Source organism: Pseudonaja textilis, chromosome 1 (genome assembly GCF_049901715.1).
Source record: "Pseudonaja textilis isolate UNSWEBS1 chromosome 1, rPseTex1.2, whole genome shotgun sequence".
NCBI classification, from domain to species: domain Eukaryota; kingdom Metazoa; phylum Chordata; class Lepidosauria; order Squamata; family Elapidae; genus Pseudonaja; species Pseudonaja textilis.
The window spans coordinates 173,900,577-173,917,565 of record NC_141990.1 but is presented as its reverse complement, the minus strand read 5'-3'; the positions used below and the strand labels follow the sequence as shown (position 1 = coordinate 173,917,565).

At 37.0% G+C, this 16,989-nt stretch overlaps 1 protein-coding gene across 4 annotated transcripts in view; it reads right to left on the bottom strand.

The window, feature by feature from the left end:
- The window catches only part of HECW2 (HECT, C2 and WW domain containing E3 ubiquitin protein ligase 2), a 200,542-nt gene that overhangs the window by 22,807 nt on the left and 160,746 nt on the right, over positions 1-16,989 (bottom strand). For all 4 annotated transcript variants that reach the window (XM_026696872.2, XM_087919770.1, XM_087919769.1 and 1 more), the window contains 4 exons: positions 16,361-16,457; positions 15,129-15,212; positions 11,768-11,877; positions 4,474-4,594 (listed from right to left, as the gene is read on the bottom strand). In XM_026696872.2, the coding sequence (XP_026552657.2) occupies positions 4,474-4,594; positions 11,768-11,877; positions 15,129-15,212; positions 16,361-16,457 (412 nt within the window). The remainder of the gene's footprint in view (positions 1-4,473; positions 4,595-11,767; positions 11,878-15,128; positions 15,213-16,360; positions 16,458-16,989) is intronic.

Here is a 16,989-nt window from a genome sequence, read left to right as displayed (position 1 = left end):
CCAGAGGGAGGTAGTATTAAAGTAGAGTGCTGGAGAAAGATAGGGAAATTTTTGCACGAGGAGCCTCGTGCCCCTTCTTCAATTTTGTTAACCTGGAGGGTGGTTATGGATGCATTAGCTACGCATGAACAACCGCTCCTAGCACCCCCCGAAGAAGGTTTGCCGCCTTACCATGCGGTACGTATATTGCCACCGACAGCACCTCCAGATAAATCCAGAGGACTGTCAGGCACTGAAAATACTTTGTCAGAAGAGAAGAGTTTGCCTTTAAGAGTTCAAGTAGATGCAGTTACTGCAGCTATTCAAGAAGCAACAGATAGAGGGGAATTATCAGGAGATGATTTGGTAGATTTTGGAGTGGAGATTCAACTTAATCCAGTAGAAATTGGTGTGGATGTTGCTTTAAATCCGCAGAGAGTGTGGAAGCCTTTACCTCTCAAGATTTTAAAGGAAGTTAAGCAAGCAGCAAAAGAGTATGGTGTTAGATCGCCATACACTCAGGCATTGTTAGAAGCAGTTGGCTATGGAAATAAAATGATTCCGGCTGACTGGAGAGCTTTATTTAATATGATTCTAACTCCAGCTCAATATTTGGTGTTAGATCAGAAATGGAGACAGCTGGCAGTTCAAAGGGGAACAGCAAATGTTACTCCAGATCAGCTTTATGGAGCTGGTAATTTTACAACAGTGGAACTACAGCGAGATGGAATGCCGGAGGAGGGATTCATTCTTCTCCCACAGTTAATTTTCCAAGCCGTACGGGCTCTCCCTGACGGCGAAGGTGGTGAGAAGACCTTTACTAACATCAAACAAGGAAACAATGAACCCTATGAAAATTTCATTAGCAGATTGAAAGTGGCTATTGAAAGGCAAATTGACAATCAATTCGCCCGGAATGAATTGCTTTTGAAGTTAGCAGTAGATCAGGCTAACGCAGATTGCAAAAAGGTGGGGAGTCAGACTTTTAACATGGAGACTTTAGCTCTGGCTCTCCAGGCAGGAAATGCTAATAAAGGCACTTGTTTCAATTGTGGGAAGCCTGGACATTTTAAAGCGCAATGTCGGGCTCCTGGGGGGGGTCAAAGTCAGCAAAATGAGAGATCAATGGGACAGGGTGTGACCTAAATCAGTAAATCAGTATATCAGATGCTCCTACAGTTTTTACTGATGGAGAAAAAATTTTTTTTTGGTGCTTGTGTTTGGAAAGATAAATCTGGAATTTGGCATACAAAAGTGACATCAGAGCAGAAGTCTGCCCAGCAGGCAGAACTTGCTGCTGTAGTTTTGGCTTTTCAAAATTTTCAAAATCAGGATTTTAATCTAATAGTGGATTCTTTGTATGTATATAATTTGTTACCCTTTGTAGCAGGTTCTTATTTGTCTCCTGGAATATCACCTAATATTCTACGTTTGCTTTTGTTGTTGCAAGGATGTTTGGAGCAGCGTGTGAATGTGTGTTTTGTTGCCCATATCCGTAGCCATAGTAATTTACCTGGAATTTTATCACAAGGCAATGCCAAAGCTGACAGTGCTGTAACTTCAGTTCTCACTGTCCAGCCATGGGACAGCCACAGTTATTTTCATCAAAATGCTAAAGCGTTGGCACATCAATTTAAGCTTACTGCTGCAGAAGCTGCTGCCATAATTCAACAATGTCCAACTTGTTCAAAGCAAGGCACGGTTATCCCTATGGGAGTCAACCCCAGGGGGTTGAAACCCTCAATGATTTGGCAAATGGATGTTACTCAATATCCATCATTTGCACCTTGGAAGTATATACATGTGACTGTGGATACTTATTCAGGATTTCTAATGGCTACTCCTCAAAGAAGTGAAGCGGTTAAACATGTCATCAATCATTGCATTAAGACATTTTCAGTTGCTGGTACGCCTCAAACTTTAAAAACAGACAATGGTGCGGCTTATCGGAGCACAGTCTTTGATCAGTTTTGCAAACAGTGGTCCGTGGAACATAAATTTGGAATTCCATACAATTCCACAGGACAAGCTATTGTGGAGTGTTATAATGGCACGCTCAAGAACATGTTAGCTAAATTAAATAAAAAAGGAGGGAAGCTCCTGGGGCTTCCGGCAATTCAAGATCATTTAAATCTTGCTTTGTATACTTTAAATTTTTTAAATTTGTCTGGTAACCCCCTGCGGCGCGGCCAGCAGGCATTTTTCTTCCCTTCTACAGATGCAGTGAGGCCTCGAGTGTTGGTGCGATTCCTTCCGGATCCGGCATGGGTTCCCGCTGAGCTGATTACGTGGGGACGTGGTTATGCAGCAGTAGAACATCTTGGTCAAATTCGTTGGGTTCCTGGTCGTTGCATTCGGCCTGATCATTCACAAGCGCCTTCGCAGGTGCCAGTGAGGGAGGTTCCTGATTCTCAGGATGGCGTTTCCGTGGTTCCTGATTCTCTTGATGCCGGCAATCCAGGTGTGGCGCTGTGAAGGCTGGGAAAAGATGACTGCTTATCTGAGGTTATCAACTTGTATGCAGCAGGTTCCTTTGGGGAATCGGACTAAATTAATCTGCAAACAGCGGCATCTTTTGATTTTTCCAGCATATTGGTCCTGGCATAAGGGTCAAGACATTCTTTACTCGGGACCTGATAAGGATATTATATCTTCAGCCTGTGCTACAACTCTGATCCTGTTTAATGTTTCTGTTTCAGACTATGGACAATATTGGTGTCAATTGGAGTTGCCTAAGTTACTTTACACAACTTCTCTTTCCATTCGTCTTATGCCTCCACGGACTCTAATACGGAGGCGGAGAGCTGCTATTATCTCAGAAACTAGAGACCTTGGTGATAATTTAAGGAAGGAAAATTCCTACATCAAGGACGTTCGGATTGCAGCAAAGAGTTTAAATGTAACTAATTGTTGGCTTTGTATGCATGTACCCACCTTTTGGAATAGCTATGAACTATAGAGATATTCATATTTTAAATAATTTTACTGTTGCTATGTTTAATGATACTGTTAAGAATATTAAGATGTTAAATGAAGAAGTGTCTGAAATTCACCAAGTTACTTTACAAAATCGTTATGCTTTAGATATAATGTTAGCTGCTAAAGGAGGAGTTTGTGCTTTAATTCATTCATATTGTTGTGTTTTTATACATAATTATGAGTCTAACATTACAAGAACTGTTCATGATATGGAAGACCGCATAGCTGAACACGAAGCAGGAAAAGATGGCTTCAATAAGTCACTTTGGGCTTTGCTATGGGATTGGCTTCCTGACAGCTCATGGTTACGTTTATTGTTTCAATTAGTTGTAATAATTGTTATTATACTTATTATGTTATGTTGCTGTATTCAATGTATTCCTAATCTATTTCAAATGTGTGCCTCAGCTTTAAGTGTACAAAACCAAGTTGCGAGGGAACTGTGTATTATGCCACTAAAACACCCCCTATCTTTGAATAAATAAAAAAGGAGGGAATGTGGTAATATATTCATCATATTCTGCAAGTCCTCGTACAGCTTTGTAAGATCTGGGGGTATCACAAACGCTCCTCATGGGGGCAGTAGTGCTTTTATGATGGGTGATTTGATCCTGTTGGGGTCTGCAAAGCTCAGAGACCAGGAATGTGCGTGGGGGTTCACAGTACCTAGCCGAGCCATTCCCATGAGACCTTTGGTGCCTGGATATTCTCACGGGAACTTTATCATCTTTGCTGAGGCCTGGCTGAGATAATGCTGCTGAGGTAATTGTTTTGATTTTGTACTTGCATTTTCTTAATAAATACTGCTACCCGAGTGCTCTCGGGGCTGGCAATTGCTCAGACGTTTCCCTGCGTCTCCCATTTTTCAATTGTCAGACCACCACAGACTCACTTTTTTACTTTAGCCTTTTAGCTAAAGCACATACTTGTGAGGAGAGCCAAGAGACAAACAAATATGAGTTAATGGAGAGCAGCTTGGAATGGAACATTATTTTGGTTATAAAACAGTGGAAGGAAGTAAAGTTAAGCAATCCTAAGTTATTGCAATTTATTTTATCCAAGTTCAGTTTTCCATAGTGGATCTTTGTTTTAAAGAAGATATATCAAAAGTCCTCCAGTATGCATGGGAGTTAATAGCTAAATTAATCCCAAACATGAAGCACATATAGTTTTCCTGCATTCTGTCCCAAATGTTAACCATTACAATATACTGGTTTCATTTATGTTCTTCTTTTCAAATGTTTTATTTATAATAGATATATATGGGAATCCTTTCATTCTAGATGGCAATAAGTACCACATGCTTCTATTAGACACTAAGGCTACATAGGGATCTGGACTCAAAAGCAAATTGTGATAGGCAGCAGACATAGCACATTCAGCACTTGTCAGGAACAACTTAAACCAGCCATGCAAGTTCAGGAAAATACCAGCTGCCTTAAAATCTTTCCAACAGGTGCTGTATAAGCTCTTTTACTTTTAAATAGCAAAACAAATTATCCAGTATCTACGTACTTCAATTTCCCTGGGCCTTGTCCATATCCTTTAGTCTCCAACTTCCTGTAGAAATTCCTCAGCTTGGCTTCAAAGTCTCTTTTATAAGGAGCAGGAGCACGGGCATTAGCACGCTGGGTACCTGCACCACATAGAGAAAAAAAAAAGAATTTTATTAAAATATTACCCCAAAAAGTAAATAAATGTTCCATAATGATGTAAACCTGCATAATGATATCACATTGCATCATACACAAGGAGAAAAGATAAATCATGACATAGAGGTAAGCTACATAGTGACTTATTTTTTACAAATGTATTTTATTCGGGGGTGGGGGCTATAAGATGATTAGGTAGAACTTTTAAATATTGTTCATTAACTATCAATTAGTTCTTGAAAACAAACCCCACAAAAATTAATTCAACTCACTGCAATTCTAATGTGTGGGTGATTTTAAATATTTATAAGTTACTAAAAGAACCAGAATGACAAAGAACATAAAGGAACTGTTTTTGTTTTGAGTAGATCTATCATGTCATTAAATTTAATTTAGCTGAAAAACAGATGAAAATAACTTATTCCTTAACCATCATGTGGAAAAATGAAAGTCACGTGTCTTGAATTCAACCAGTTACTAACAAGAAAAATCTTGATTTAAGCTAAAAGCACAGAAATCTCTGAATTAAAGAAAAAAAGCATATGAACATCAGAAACTTTCACACTTGCTGTGCAATCTGAAAGTGGTTTATTGAGAAGCCCCAGATTACCAAACAAGTAGGAATAGGATTTGTACCCTTTACATGCAAAAAAATTGCTATAAAATGACTATGCTGCAATATGCTTCCTAACTTGAAATTACAGGAATGTACTTTTGAATTCATTGCTTGAAAAACAGTATGGCTGCTTCTTTAAAAATTCAAACCTAGATTTATTTCTAGTCAACTATTGAAATGATTAACTCAAATGAAACACAGTAATGGCTTAATTGTTTCTGCTCTCAGAAATCTGCTGTTCGCTTCTGATATAAGTGGTACATAGCAAAACTTACGTTTAACTTTGAAAGCTAACTTTCAAATCTGGCGTTTATAAATTGAGATGTCAGTAGAAAAAAATTCCCCTACATTTATCGTATACAACCACATTTGCAGTTCCCGAAACTTGTAAGCAAAGCAGGTAAATAAATTCACAACTGGTATTTTTAGATGAAACTTTAGTAAACCCACTTCCTATTTCAGTCTTTTGTCAACTTAAAGATTTAAAGCATTGAAATGACTGACATGATGAACAAGCTGATCTGAAAAAATCAAATATATTTTACTTTCAAAAAGTCTCCTGGATGTCTTCATTTCAGCTTCTTTGTATAATTCCTTTGCCTCTTGGCTTTCTAAGATTTTGAAGCATGCTATCACACCTCAGAAATTGAAATAGTTCTATAGCCAAAGTGAAATATCACAGCTAACAAACTCCTTTGTTTATAACCCAAAATGGAAAAGTCAAATTTTGGGCAGAAACACGTATTCTGTATAAGGTCATAATAGGAAAGCACTTCAAAATGACATTGATAATGCTTCATCCACTGACATTTATTGGGAAAGAATATTCAGACAATGCTGTCATCCATTTATAATCCACCTGTGTTTTCCCACTATTTCTCCTTCACCACCACACAGAGAAAGAGAGAATTGCCGTACAATTATTTTTCACAGGTCACACTAGGGAGGGAGGGAAAGATGTTATAACATGAAATCTGACTTTTCAGTAGTGCCTCCAAAGTTTAACTCTGTAACTCTATTGGTATTAAATAAGCCTAGCTACCAGTACTTCTAATTTGTTAAAAAGAAAAGACACATCACTGCCAAAAGGGCATAGGATAGCTGTAAGGGAAAGAGCATTAGTGATTTCAGACTTGTAATAATGTTGGGTGCGGAGGAGTGAAGAAACAGGAATATTAACAAGAGGTAGAAGCAGATCTTAGGATACACATTTATCCACGCTTCCTAAAACAGCTTTTTCCAGTCTGATGCGCTCCATGTAAGTAGAACTACAACTCCCAATTGCCTAAGTTGATAGTTGGAAAAACTGTTTTAAGGGATAATTTGCAATGAAATCAATGAGACTTACTTCTCAGCAGATATCCATATGATAGCACTGTAAAAATTTAGACAATGGTTCTTCAGAGAGCTTAAAGTGGTTTTGAAGAGACACCACTTTTCTCAAGAGATATAGATTTCTTTAACCTTGGTATCATTTCTAATTTATACTACCAAGGGCTCTTGAACAGCAGTCACAGGATTAGAAGAGAGGTGATTTCCTGGAATGGAAACTGGCTAAGGGACAGAAATCAGATACAATTTTCAGATTGGTGGTATGTTCAAAGCCAGGTTCAAAGGCATCAGTACTGAGAAAGGTAGTCCATAATTAGTTAGGAATAACTAGTAATGTGGCTAATTTTATTTATGACACTGTTCATTTATTAAAATCAAATCAGAATTGTGAACAGTTCTCAAAATAGCCAAAGCTGTCCAATTTAAGCCAATGCAAAATGATGTACATTGGCAAAAATATACATACTTAATGAATTATATGACTTGAGATCATTTGCTACTACAAAAATTGAATTCTGAAGTGATAAAATAAGTTCTTTGTACTGTGAAACTTATATCTAATGATGTTATATCTGATGATGGCCATCTATCCAAAAAAGAATTGATTCGTAGAGGCTTGGATTAACAAGGACTACATATCCTAAAATCCCACGCAGCATGCCCAAACACCAGCTGCTATTATGGAGCAATAATGAAGGGTTGCTATGGTCCATATTTGTGAACTTCTTTAAAGCATCTGCTTGGGAAGTATGAAACAGAATTAGGCCTGTTGACCTAATTAGCAGGATCTTATATTCAAGGCTGAAAAGGTTTGTAAACTATAGGAACAAAATGTACTGCATAGATAGTTATGAGAAAATTTGCACACTACAAGCAACGATATTTTTAAAATAGTGATCTTATCTTGCCTCAAGAAAAGAAAGCTGTTATATTACATTCATTAAATGCTAAAGTAAGATGCAAAATTGCAGGCAACACACTCAAATTTGCAATAATTTATGATGAAAGATATACATAAAGAGATTAATTCCATGTGCACTTTTGAATGCGTTAACTAAAATGCATGCATGATGCCCCACGACAGACAATTCTATGGGTAGCATACAGTAAATATAAAAACAAAGGGACAATCATATTTTCCCAAATATAATGGGTATTGTCTAAGCATCTCTTAAGGGTATAAACATTCCTAAAGATCTTTAAAAGACTTTTCTAGGTAGATTGGGACTGTAACTAAGAACAATTCTCCATGGCTGGCTGAGGAATTTGGGTAGTTTCAGTCCCAATATACCTGGAAATACCAGGTAAAGAACACTATTCTAGGTGTATCAGTCCCTAGGTTGTAGACAGCTTGCTTAAACATATAGGGATACCCCAAGCAGACACAACCTGCACTTTTATTTGAAGAGAATGACAAGGGTCATTGTAGAGTTGTAATTGCAGGAATGTCTTTATCTTGGATGGCAAACCTCAGAGAAAAGAATGTTTCCAAGCAAATACAACTCAGGCAAACAAAGTCATTAATGTAAAGGAGGATTAGAGAGAGGAAGTAAACATATGTTGGACTTTGACTAGAGATCATTAATTGTGTTAGTTACTATGCTGAACAATAATGAAAATCAAGCAGAAACCAAAGTTAACCAATGTTGGAGGATAACTAAAAATGTGTATAAATGCAAGACTAGATTCCAATAAAGTTCATCATGAATCAGTTGATCATGATCAAACACCTCGACTGCCTTGTCATTACAACAGGTAATTTAGTTGATATAATAACAATAGCAGTAAGCACTTAGACTTATATACCACTTCACAGTGCTTTACAGCCCTCTCTAAATGGTTTTACAGAGTCAGCATATTGCCCCCAAAAATCTGGGTCCTCATTTTACCAACCTCAGAAGGATGGAAGTCTGAGTCAATCTTGAGCCTGATGAGATTCGAACTGCCAAATTACAGGCAGCCGGCATTCAACAGAAGTACCCTGCAGTACTGCGTTCTAACCACTGCGGCATTGTGGCTCTGTTGATATATGATATATAATTGTGGCAGTAAGATATTCCATATGACATCTGGTTTGCTTACCTTACTTAATGACACATAATAGTACACGTGCAGTCTCCTGTGAAAAACTGCATTTCTAGCCAGTTACATCTCGTGATTATTGCACAATTATAATTGTGTTTCAAAGGATGCTACTGTATGTGCATAATTACCTGATTTTCCACCATCCTCCCTAAACTGTACCCCTAACTGGGCTCAACATTTGGTAACCTCAATACTTTGGGAAAGCCAGAAGAATCAAGATGCTGGTGGCAGCAGGCAGCTTATTCTTATAGTGAAGCTGGTACCCTTATGCACTAAAAGGTAAGCAGATAGGTCTGGTTGGCTGGCAAGGGACCCCAGTTTGGCCGAAAAATGGGTTGCCTTCAGATTCCTTTTGGAAGTAGTTGGGAATAAACAACATTTAGGTGACCCAAGACTGACATTTCCAAACAAGCTGCATAGCTATCAAAAGTGTGCATACATCCTTTCCACACCTACTCATTTGTGCTGTTAATTGCTGCATCTTGGTAACAATAGCAGAGTTAGCAGTATGATATCAACATCAGTGATGTCATTTTGACAATCAGGGAAGTAAGCAAATATAATTTCATTATCAATCTTTGTTCCTGCCAGAAGAAAGGTCATTAACCAGTCAGCTACGGAATTCTACAATGTATATCCTCAAGGATTTAATTGATGCTTCTTTCTCATTTTCCCCCATAGCAAAAGCTACTTAGAAGAGAAGAATTCAGAACTGCAGCAGTATTAGGAGTTGACCAGGCTGATCAAGTAATGAATCCATCACAAAAACAGCTATTGATTCATTTCAGAATGTATTACTTGGTTGGAGTTGATATTGCCCACAGACTTTCTTTTGTACTTGATATCGTTCACCACCACCCTCCAAAGTCAGATTAGTTCCAAAAATATCATTTTGAAAGTCTCTCAGAACCCAAGTATGTCACCAAACCTGGGGGGAGGGTGTCCCAGGAAACTGGAGGCATTCTTAAATAGCTTCATTGTGATTGATATTTTTACTCTCTATGTGTGGTTTATATATTTTAAACATTTGATAGTTCTTCATTTTTATATTTTGTTGTATTTTTATATACTGCTGTAATTAATAAATGTGATTAATAAATGAATAAAGAAACAAATGATATCCGATTGTACATCTATACATAAACATACAGGGACTCAAAATTCTTACATTTGTCTTATATTGAAGAAAGTATCACCTTCAGAGGTTGAATGTGAAAGAAAGAAACTAATTTGGGGACATTGTTTGTTTGACCAGGAATTTGACATAAAAAGTTATGTCAAACTAACCTAATTTCTTTCTTCTTCTTTATGGCTTAACAGAGTGCACTGAGCAAGGTGTTGGACTAAATGAGTTACCTTGTACACTATATCAGAATATCCATTATACAAGATTATCAGATCCTGCGGATGTTGCCAAATCCGGTCACTTAAAATAAAGCCTTTTGGTTATGCTAATAATTGAGAGATTCTGTCTTGATTATTATGCTAAAGAAATTTATTTTTTTGTCTTTTCCTTATCCAGAAAGGAAAAGAGAAAGCAGATTTCCCCTTTCATTCTTTCTATTTTACATTTTATTGATGATTTCCCAAACCCTGAGGTGAATGCTTGATTTTGTTTTCTTTTAATTTGCTAATCTCCCCAAGTATATGGCCTTCCTCAAAATAAGGACTCCTGCTTGACTAAGCAACTCATCCCTCTTTTTCTCTTCGTTTTTATTCCAAAGGTACTCAGCTCTCTCATCTCCTTCAAACCAGTAGACAAGGAGAGGTAACTCCTTTTTCTCATGAACTCAACCTCCATAAAACTGAAATTCTTTTGAGAAATGCATTTATAACATACATTTGCTACTTTGTAGAATGACTGCAACTATCTTTTTTTAATTGTTTACTTTTATTGGCATTATTCAGGACCTATTTAAATTCTTAGTTTGAGAACTGACTTGGGAACATTCATTTTACATTAGATGAAATACTCCTAAATTATCTTTTCAGCACATGATAAGTTCTTACGACAAATCAGCTGGCACTGTCAAGAATTTCCTGGGCAATTAAAGCAATTATTTCCATCGTAAGAATAACAAAAGAATGGAGCTGTTATTAAAATAAATTACCCATATTATATATGTCTCTCTTTCTCTCATTGTAAGTACTGCATGCACATGCTTTTGCATGCTGATAAGTTAGCATTTTATAAATAATCAAGTAATTTTATGGTTATTTGTGTAATCTAAATTGGAGCATTAAACTGTTTGACTGTGAAAAGAGCTCTGTGATGAACTTCTTTCCTTTATGAAGTGAATTAAGAGATTAATCATTCATATTAAAATATGTAATAAATCATAAGTAATTAACAGAAGGTGCTGAGTTTCCCCCACAGAAAAATAATACAAATTGTTTTAACCTGCATAAAAGCTACAATATAAATTATCAAATTTTTAATAAAATGATCCTTATCAGGTTAATATATATTCATTCAAGAAATTATGTTAGACTGAAAACTGTTTATTAAAATTAGTATTATTAATATTTCCAGCAAAAGCATGGGCACATAAATATTTAAAAATGAATGAATTCTATTCCATATTTTAGTGCTTTCTTACTGTATAAAGATTTGCTAATACAGCATCCTTAGGAAAAGATGCCTAAGAAACCATCCTTAAGAGTCGACATGTATATATACATATGCATCAGATAGAATGTCAAAATACATTTTACAAAGCCTAATAGTTTAATTAATTTATGCCTCAATGTGTTCTTTTGGATTGTCCTTATCCAGGATATCGTATTCAACTGATGGAAGATACCCCAGTCATTGTTTACATTCTTCTGTGTACAAGAGAGATCTAAAAATAATTAATATTAAGTTTTTCCCTTAATTTTTTTTAATATTAGTGGCAGAAAACTGCTACTTCCACAATATAGAATATGTTTTCTTCGTTCTTCAAAACCATTTTTCTGAGAAATGTTACGTAAATGTCTGAAGTAAACAGCAAAGAATTCATTTAATCTTAAGATCAAAACATTCATCTCCTACATTTCATAAGGAAGGCCGTGAAACCAGCGAGAACAAACCTTAACTGGTTCACCGTCTAAAAACACTGCAAGCAGTTGCGATAGAGCTCACCTGGAGAGTTCTGAGGAGAGGACACAGGGGACCCACGTGGTGACTGACAATAACTGGGATGAAGTAAGGCATGTGGTGGTACATATGACATAATTTCCTCTTCAAATAAACTAGGCAGAAAATAAGCAAAAATAAAGCAGGTATGCAAATTGATTTGACTATGCCACATGTGATATTTTGTAGGAATATTATATATTCCTATATACACCAAACAACACCATATTGAGTTCTTAGAAAGACTGCACATTTGCATCTGAAAATGTCAAAAGCTACAAGTGAAAAAAATAAAGATTTAAGGTAAATTCCCTGTTCTAGGTGTTCCACTAGAAATCTTTTTATTTGATTTAAAGTGCTACCAGGTCACCGCTGTCTATAGCTACATGCAATGTGAATGACTGACCTAAAGCATTCATGCTTTGCCACTCAGATCACACACACAAAGAATACTTCTGTATGTCCCACCAGAAATATGTAAAACCAACAGCTAATTCTGCTTTTTGTGCAGAATTGTAAAATAAGTTGCTCCTCATTATTTTTTAGGTAAAGGAGACTTCTTTAAATATACCTTTTTCTCTAGGCTTTTTAAGAATTCATTTCAAGATTTAATTTTAATGTTTTATAATTTTTAAGATTTGTAGAATGTTATGTTACATTTATACACTGATAACTCATTTGCAGCTGTTAAAATGAGCAGTATACACACTCATTAGGAAGTAAATAAAATTACATTACGCCATTTTTTTACATATGGAACCCACAAGCAATGTTTTATGTATCTTTCCTCTTCTGTGCTAAATGCATGTAGCTTTCAGCCCACTAAATGTCTTCCATATGTCTTCTTAAGGGAGGGTGAAGGTGAGGAAAAAATAATCCAGTCCTAAAAAACAAGGCTCTCTCTTACTTTGTATGTAGCACAAGTTTCCCCCACTCTTTTGCTAAGTTCCTTTGATCGCTTACTGCAAATGTTTTCCACTAGAACTGAACATTCCAATGGAACAGTTTCTATCTTGCAAGATTTTCCAAAAGCTTTACTTCAGTTGCATTTCTAATGTGAAATATGGCATTCAGACTTTGTTGCTTGGATGCTAAATTACCCTGCTTTGAATGGAAGGCCATTCTCATTCACAGAAAGTCTTTGATCCAGCTGAGGTATCTGTTGGGAGAAAACTATTTTGTCCACTTCTCCCCAAGAGTGCCCTGAACTGGAGCTATAATCTTACAGTAGAGATTTCAAAACATTTTGGAGCAGATGGGAGAGCATAAGGTTGCTGAAAAGAAAGGAAACAATGAAAACCACCACACTGCTTTTTTTGGCCAGTGGAAATGTGTCGTGTATAGAGTTCTCACAGGTTCCCAGATTGTCACTTTGTTTAATGTTAATAAAAACAATGGGCTATTATGATAGAATGTAAACAAAAAACTTTGAGAGGCATTGCCTTCTTTCTATGAGACAAATCGTTATACAATTTAACCTGAAGGAAAATAGTTAATGAAGTAGGGGAGAATATATTTTCTCCATTTGTGAATACACATAGAAATAACACTGCAAAAGTCCGGAAGGAATTGATATTTTAAAAAATGTTAATCATAATATTTTTTTAAAGATGTAAAACACTTTGAGCGATCTATCAAATCAGCCCTGGTTTATCTTGGTAATATATATTATTCATAAGCCTTCAAGATAGTATGTTAAAATAGTATAATTAATGCTTCTGACATAGTCGTCCTTCATAGCCATAAAAATGACAGGTCCATTGAGGAATGTGTTTCCTGACAGATGAATATTCCCAGAATTGCTATAAAAAGAATAACTTTCAAAACAAAGCAAATGTCTTGTTTGAAATGAACACAGAAAAAAAAAACCTAAAGAACAGTATTATGCAAGAGCTTGAATACAAGCAACACACTGTGTTATAGCATGAAGTTCTGCAAGGGCACCCCCACAATATATCAGAGGCAACATTACACAGTGGGTGTGTTTTCATGGCAGAGTAAGTCTAAGACCCTGAGAGTTATGAATGAGCAAGTGTGCTTGGATATGCTCCAGCTTGGCTCCAATTAATATTCAAGGGACAAAAGGTCCCTGTTGCTCAAAACAGCATCTACACATCACTCCTCTCCTTTTTTAAAAGCACAAATTATAAATAATAACAATATGCTACAAGTTAAAACACACACAGGAGAGCTGCAGGGCAGAAAAATATGTAGACCAGCAATGTAATACTCCAGTTGATAATACTGTATACTACACAGAGTGATGGAAGGGATGGGGGGAGGCTCCTCTAAAGCAGGAGTCGCCAAACTTTTGGACCTCAGGGACCACCAAACTCAGTTTTAAATCCCGCAGACCACTAATATGAATTTTGACTGATGGTGGCTTGCTGACGTTTTCCCAGGGTCTCTGCAGAAAGCAGCAGAGACCCTGGGAAAATCTCCAAAAAAGTCTGCAGGAAAATCCCCCACCCCATTTTACTACCAATCGATCATTCTTTATTTGGGATTGCAGGATACCGTCTCCAGCTCTGTTCTCAGGGGGAGAGAGACAAGGAGAGCGAGAGAGAGGGAGGGAGAGAGAGAGAGACTTTTGGCTTCATGCAAGGAAAGCAACAGAAGTCTTTCTTTCTCTCCCCCCAACTCTGCCAGAAATGAGTCTTTGTGAGACTTTCACACCAGTGCAGCCTCTTGGAGCAGGATGCCTTGCAGGGTCCCAAAGGCTCATTTCTGGCGGAGTTTGGGGGAGAGAAATAAAGACTTTTGCTGCTTTCCTTGCATGCAGCCAAAAGCAGAAAAAGAAAGAAGCAGAAAAAAGCAGCCCAGTGGGCCAGGCCAGACGCGTGGGTTGAGTGGAGCAAGCTCCCCCTCCCTCTATCCCCCCTCCCCTCACTACTTTGTGTTGTTTGCAATGCCAAGTTATGCAAGCCTTGTGTTGGCCTGCGGGCCATGTGGGCAGCGCAGCCTTATGTTCCTGCGCAACCTGGACTAATTGCTTTGTGGGGGGTACTTTGGAGGTGACATTTTTCTGCAAACTACCAAAATTTTCTCATGGAACACCAGTGGTCCCTGGCCCACTGGTTGGTGACCACTGCTCTAAAGCATTATTCTGGGAAAAATCCATGGACGACAGAAATGACAGTAACATCTTAGGGAATTGGGAATAAATTCTATTTGAGCCCTCTGATGATAAGAACTGTACAAGTATAGAAATGCTCTTTTTTAAAAAAACATACCACAAAATCCCATAATTATGCATGAAAGGAAAAACTAAGATTTGATCAAATGGACCCATGACAATTATCAAAGTGTAAAAATTTGCTAAAGTAAATGTATCACAGATACTCAGTCTGCAGTAAGAATCCATTACCTTAATAACATAACAAGATCTGCATCACTGGATAACCGCACTAGCCCTGGTGTTCCTTCAGTCCGAATGAACTGGATCTTCTCCCTGTTTGTATCAAGTACTAATGTATGTCAAGGCAGTAAGTAAAACCACTGCAACATATCAAACAGGCCTCTAAATTATTTTAGGCACATTATTTTTCATTATACCATGCCCCCAAAATAGAATTCTTCAGCAAGCTCCCCTCTATTAACACCAGTGGCCCTCATTAATAGCTATAGCAATAGCACTTAGACATATACTGCTTTACAGCCCTCTCTAAGCAGTTTACAGAATCAGCATATTGTCCCCAACAATCTGGGTCCTCATTTTACCTCAGAAGGATGGAAAGTTGAGTCAACCTTGAGCTGGTGAAAATTGAACTGCCAAACTGTTGGCAGCCAGCTAGCAACAGAAGTAGCCTATGCTACTGCATTCTAACTACTTCGCCACCACAGCTCATTAATACTTTCTAAATACTGTTATTTTCTCTTGGCCTAACTTTTCTATTCAAACTGTTTCAAGTACCTTACTGATGAAAATAATTAATTCATGGTCATGCTAAATATTCCCTGAATAAATTCCAAGGAGTAGCACAAGCTCTAGAGAAAGACATTGTTGTTCTAAAAGTGAACCATTGAAAATATATACATGGATTCTCCTCATCCTACCAACGAGAATCCTATTAGTTTCCTAAAAGAGTATGATCTAAAAGTCACAAAGATATATTCTGCAAAATTATATTAGTCATTCCGGTTTCTGTGTCTACCAAATAGCAGCAGTTTTCATCTATAAAAGTAACAACCTTCAGACATATCCTTTTGGATGTTTTACCTAGTCCAAGAGCTGTAGCAATTTTTAAAGTAAAGAAAATACAGATATAAACTCTATTAATCAATTATAACAAAAACCGGAAGAGTTTGTGGCACCTTAAAGAATAACCAATGTATGATTTTGAAGCATTTGTGGAGCAGAAAAGAATTCATGAAGTGGGCTCTAGTTAACAAATAAATATATACTATGCAAATTTGTTAATTGTGAGAGTCTCACAGGAGTCTCCATTACTTTTACGAATTCTTATAGGTTATTGAGTCCCGTCCCCTCACCCCATACTGCACTAATTTTTTTAAGGAGAAAGTGAACTTCTTATATTTTGCTTATGCTTTAAAATCAAAACATCTCTGGTAAGAAAAAAATGTCATTATTCTGCCCACCTGAGTGAATGATTCCTTATGAGATCTGGCTGTCGCTCTTGGAGAATTTCAAAGATATTGGGTTGCCGCAGAAATGCAACAATTTTGTCATTGTAAGCTGGAAATTCAATAAAGAATTCATGTTGAAAATCTCTGCTTAAAAACAATAATCATTTTTCTTCAGGAAACAGATACAAGTTTTAGCCTTTAGAAATTGATGTTTTTCCAGAAGAAAGGATCTTTATTTAAGGATGAAAAGAGGCATTCAAAATGTATATGGTTATTTATGTGGTGCCTATCAAAACATGTTCAGCTAATGTATTTTTTCTTGGGCTTGCTCACCTGTTATGCTGCAGTGGTACTGAAAACCTCTGGAGATCCCAGCCCTTAGATTCCCTCTAGGTCTTCATATTTTGGTCCTATCCCTGTTTGGGGGAGCCACCACCTTTTACAAGGTACCTTATATGCCACCTATTTTTTTAACTCAGTATGAAGGAAAGAATAGTCCTTTCACAGCCTGAGCTGCCTTTCTGGCAATTAAAAAGTCAAAATGAAAAAAAAATATGTTTATCTGGAATATATTTTAATATAACTTAAAAACCATTATTCGGTGTCCTACAAACTGGAATGACAGAGAACAAATTATGACT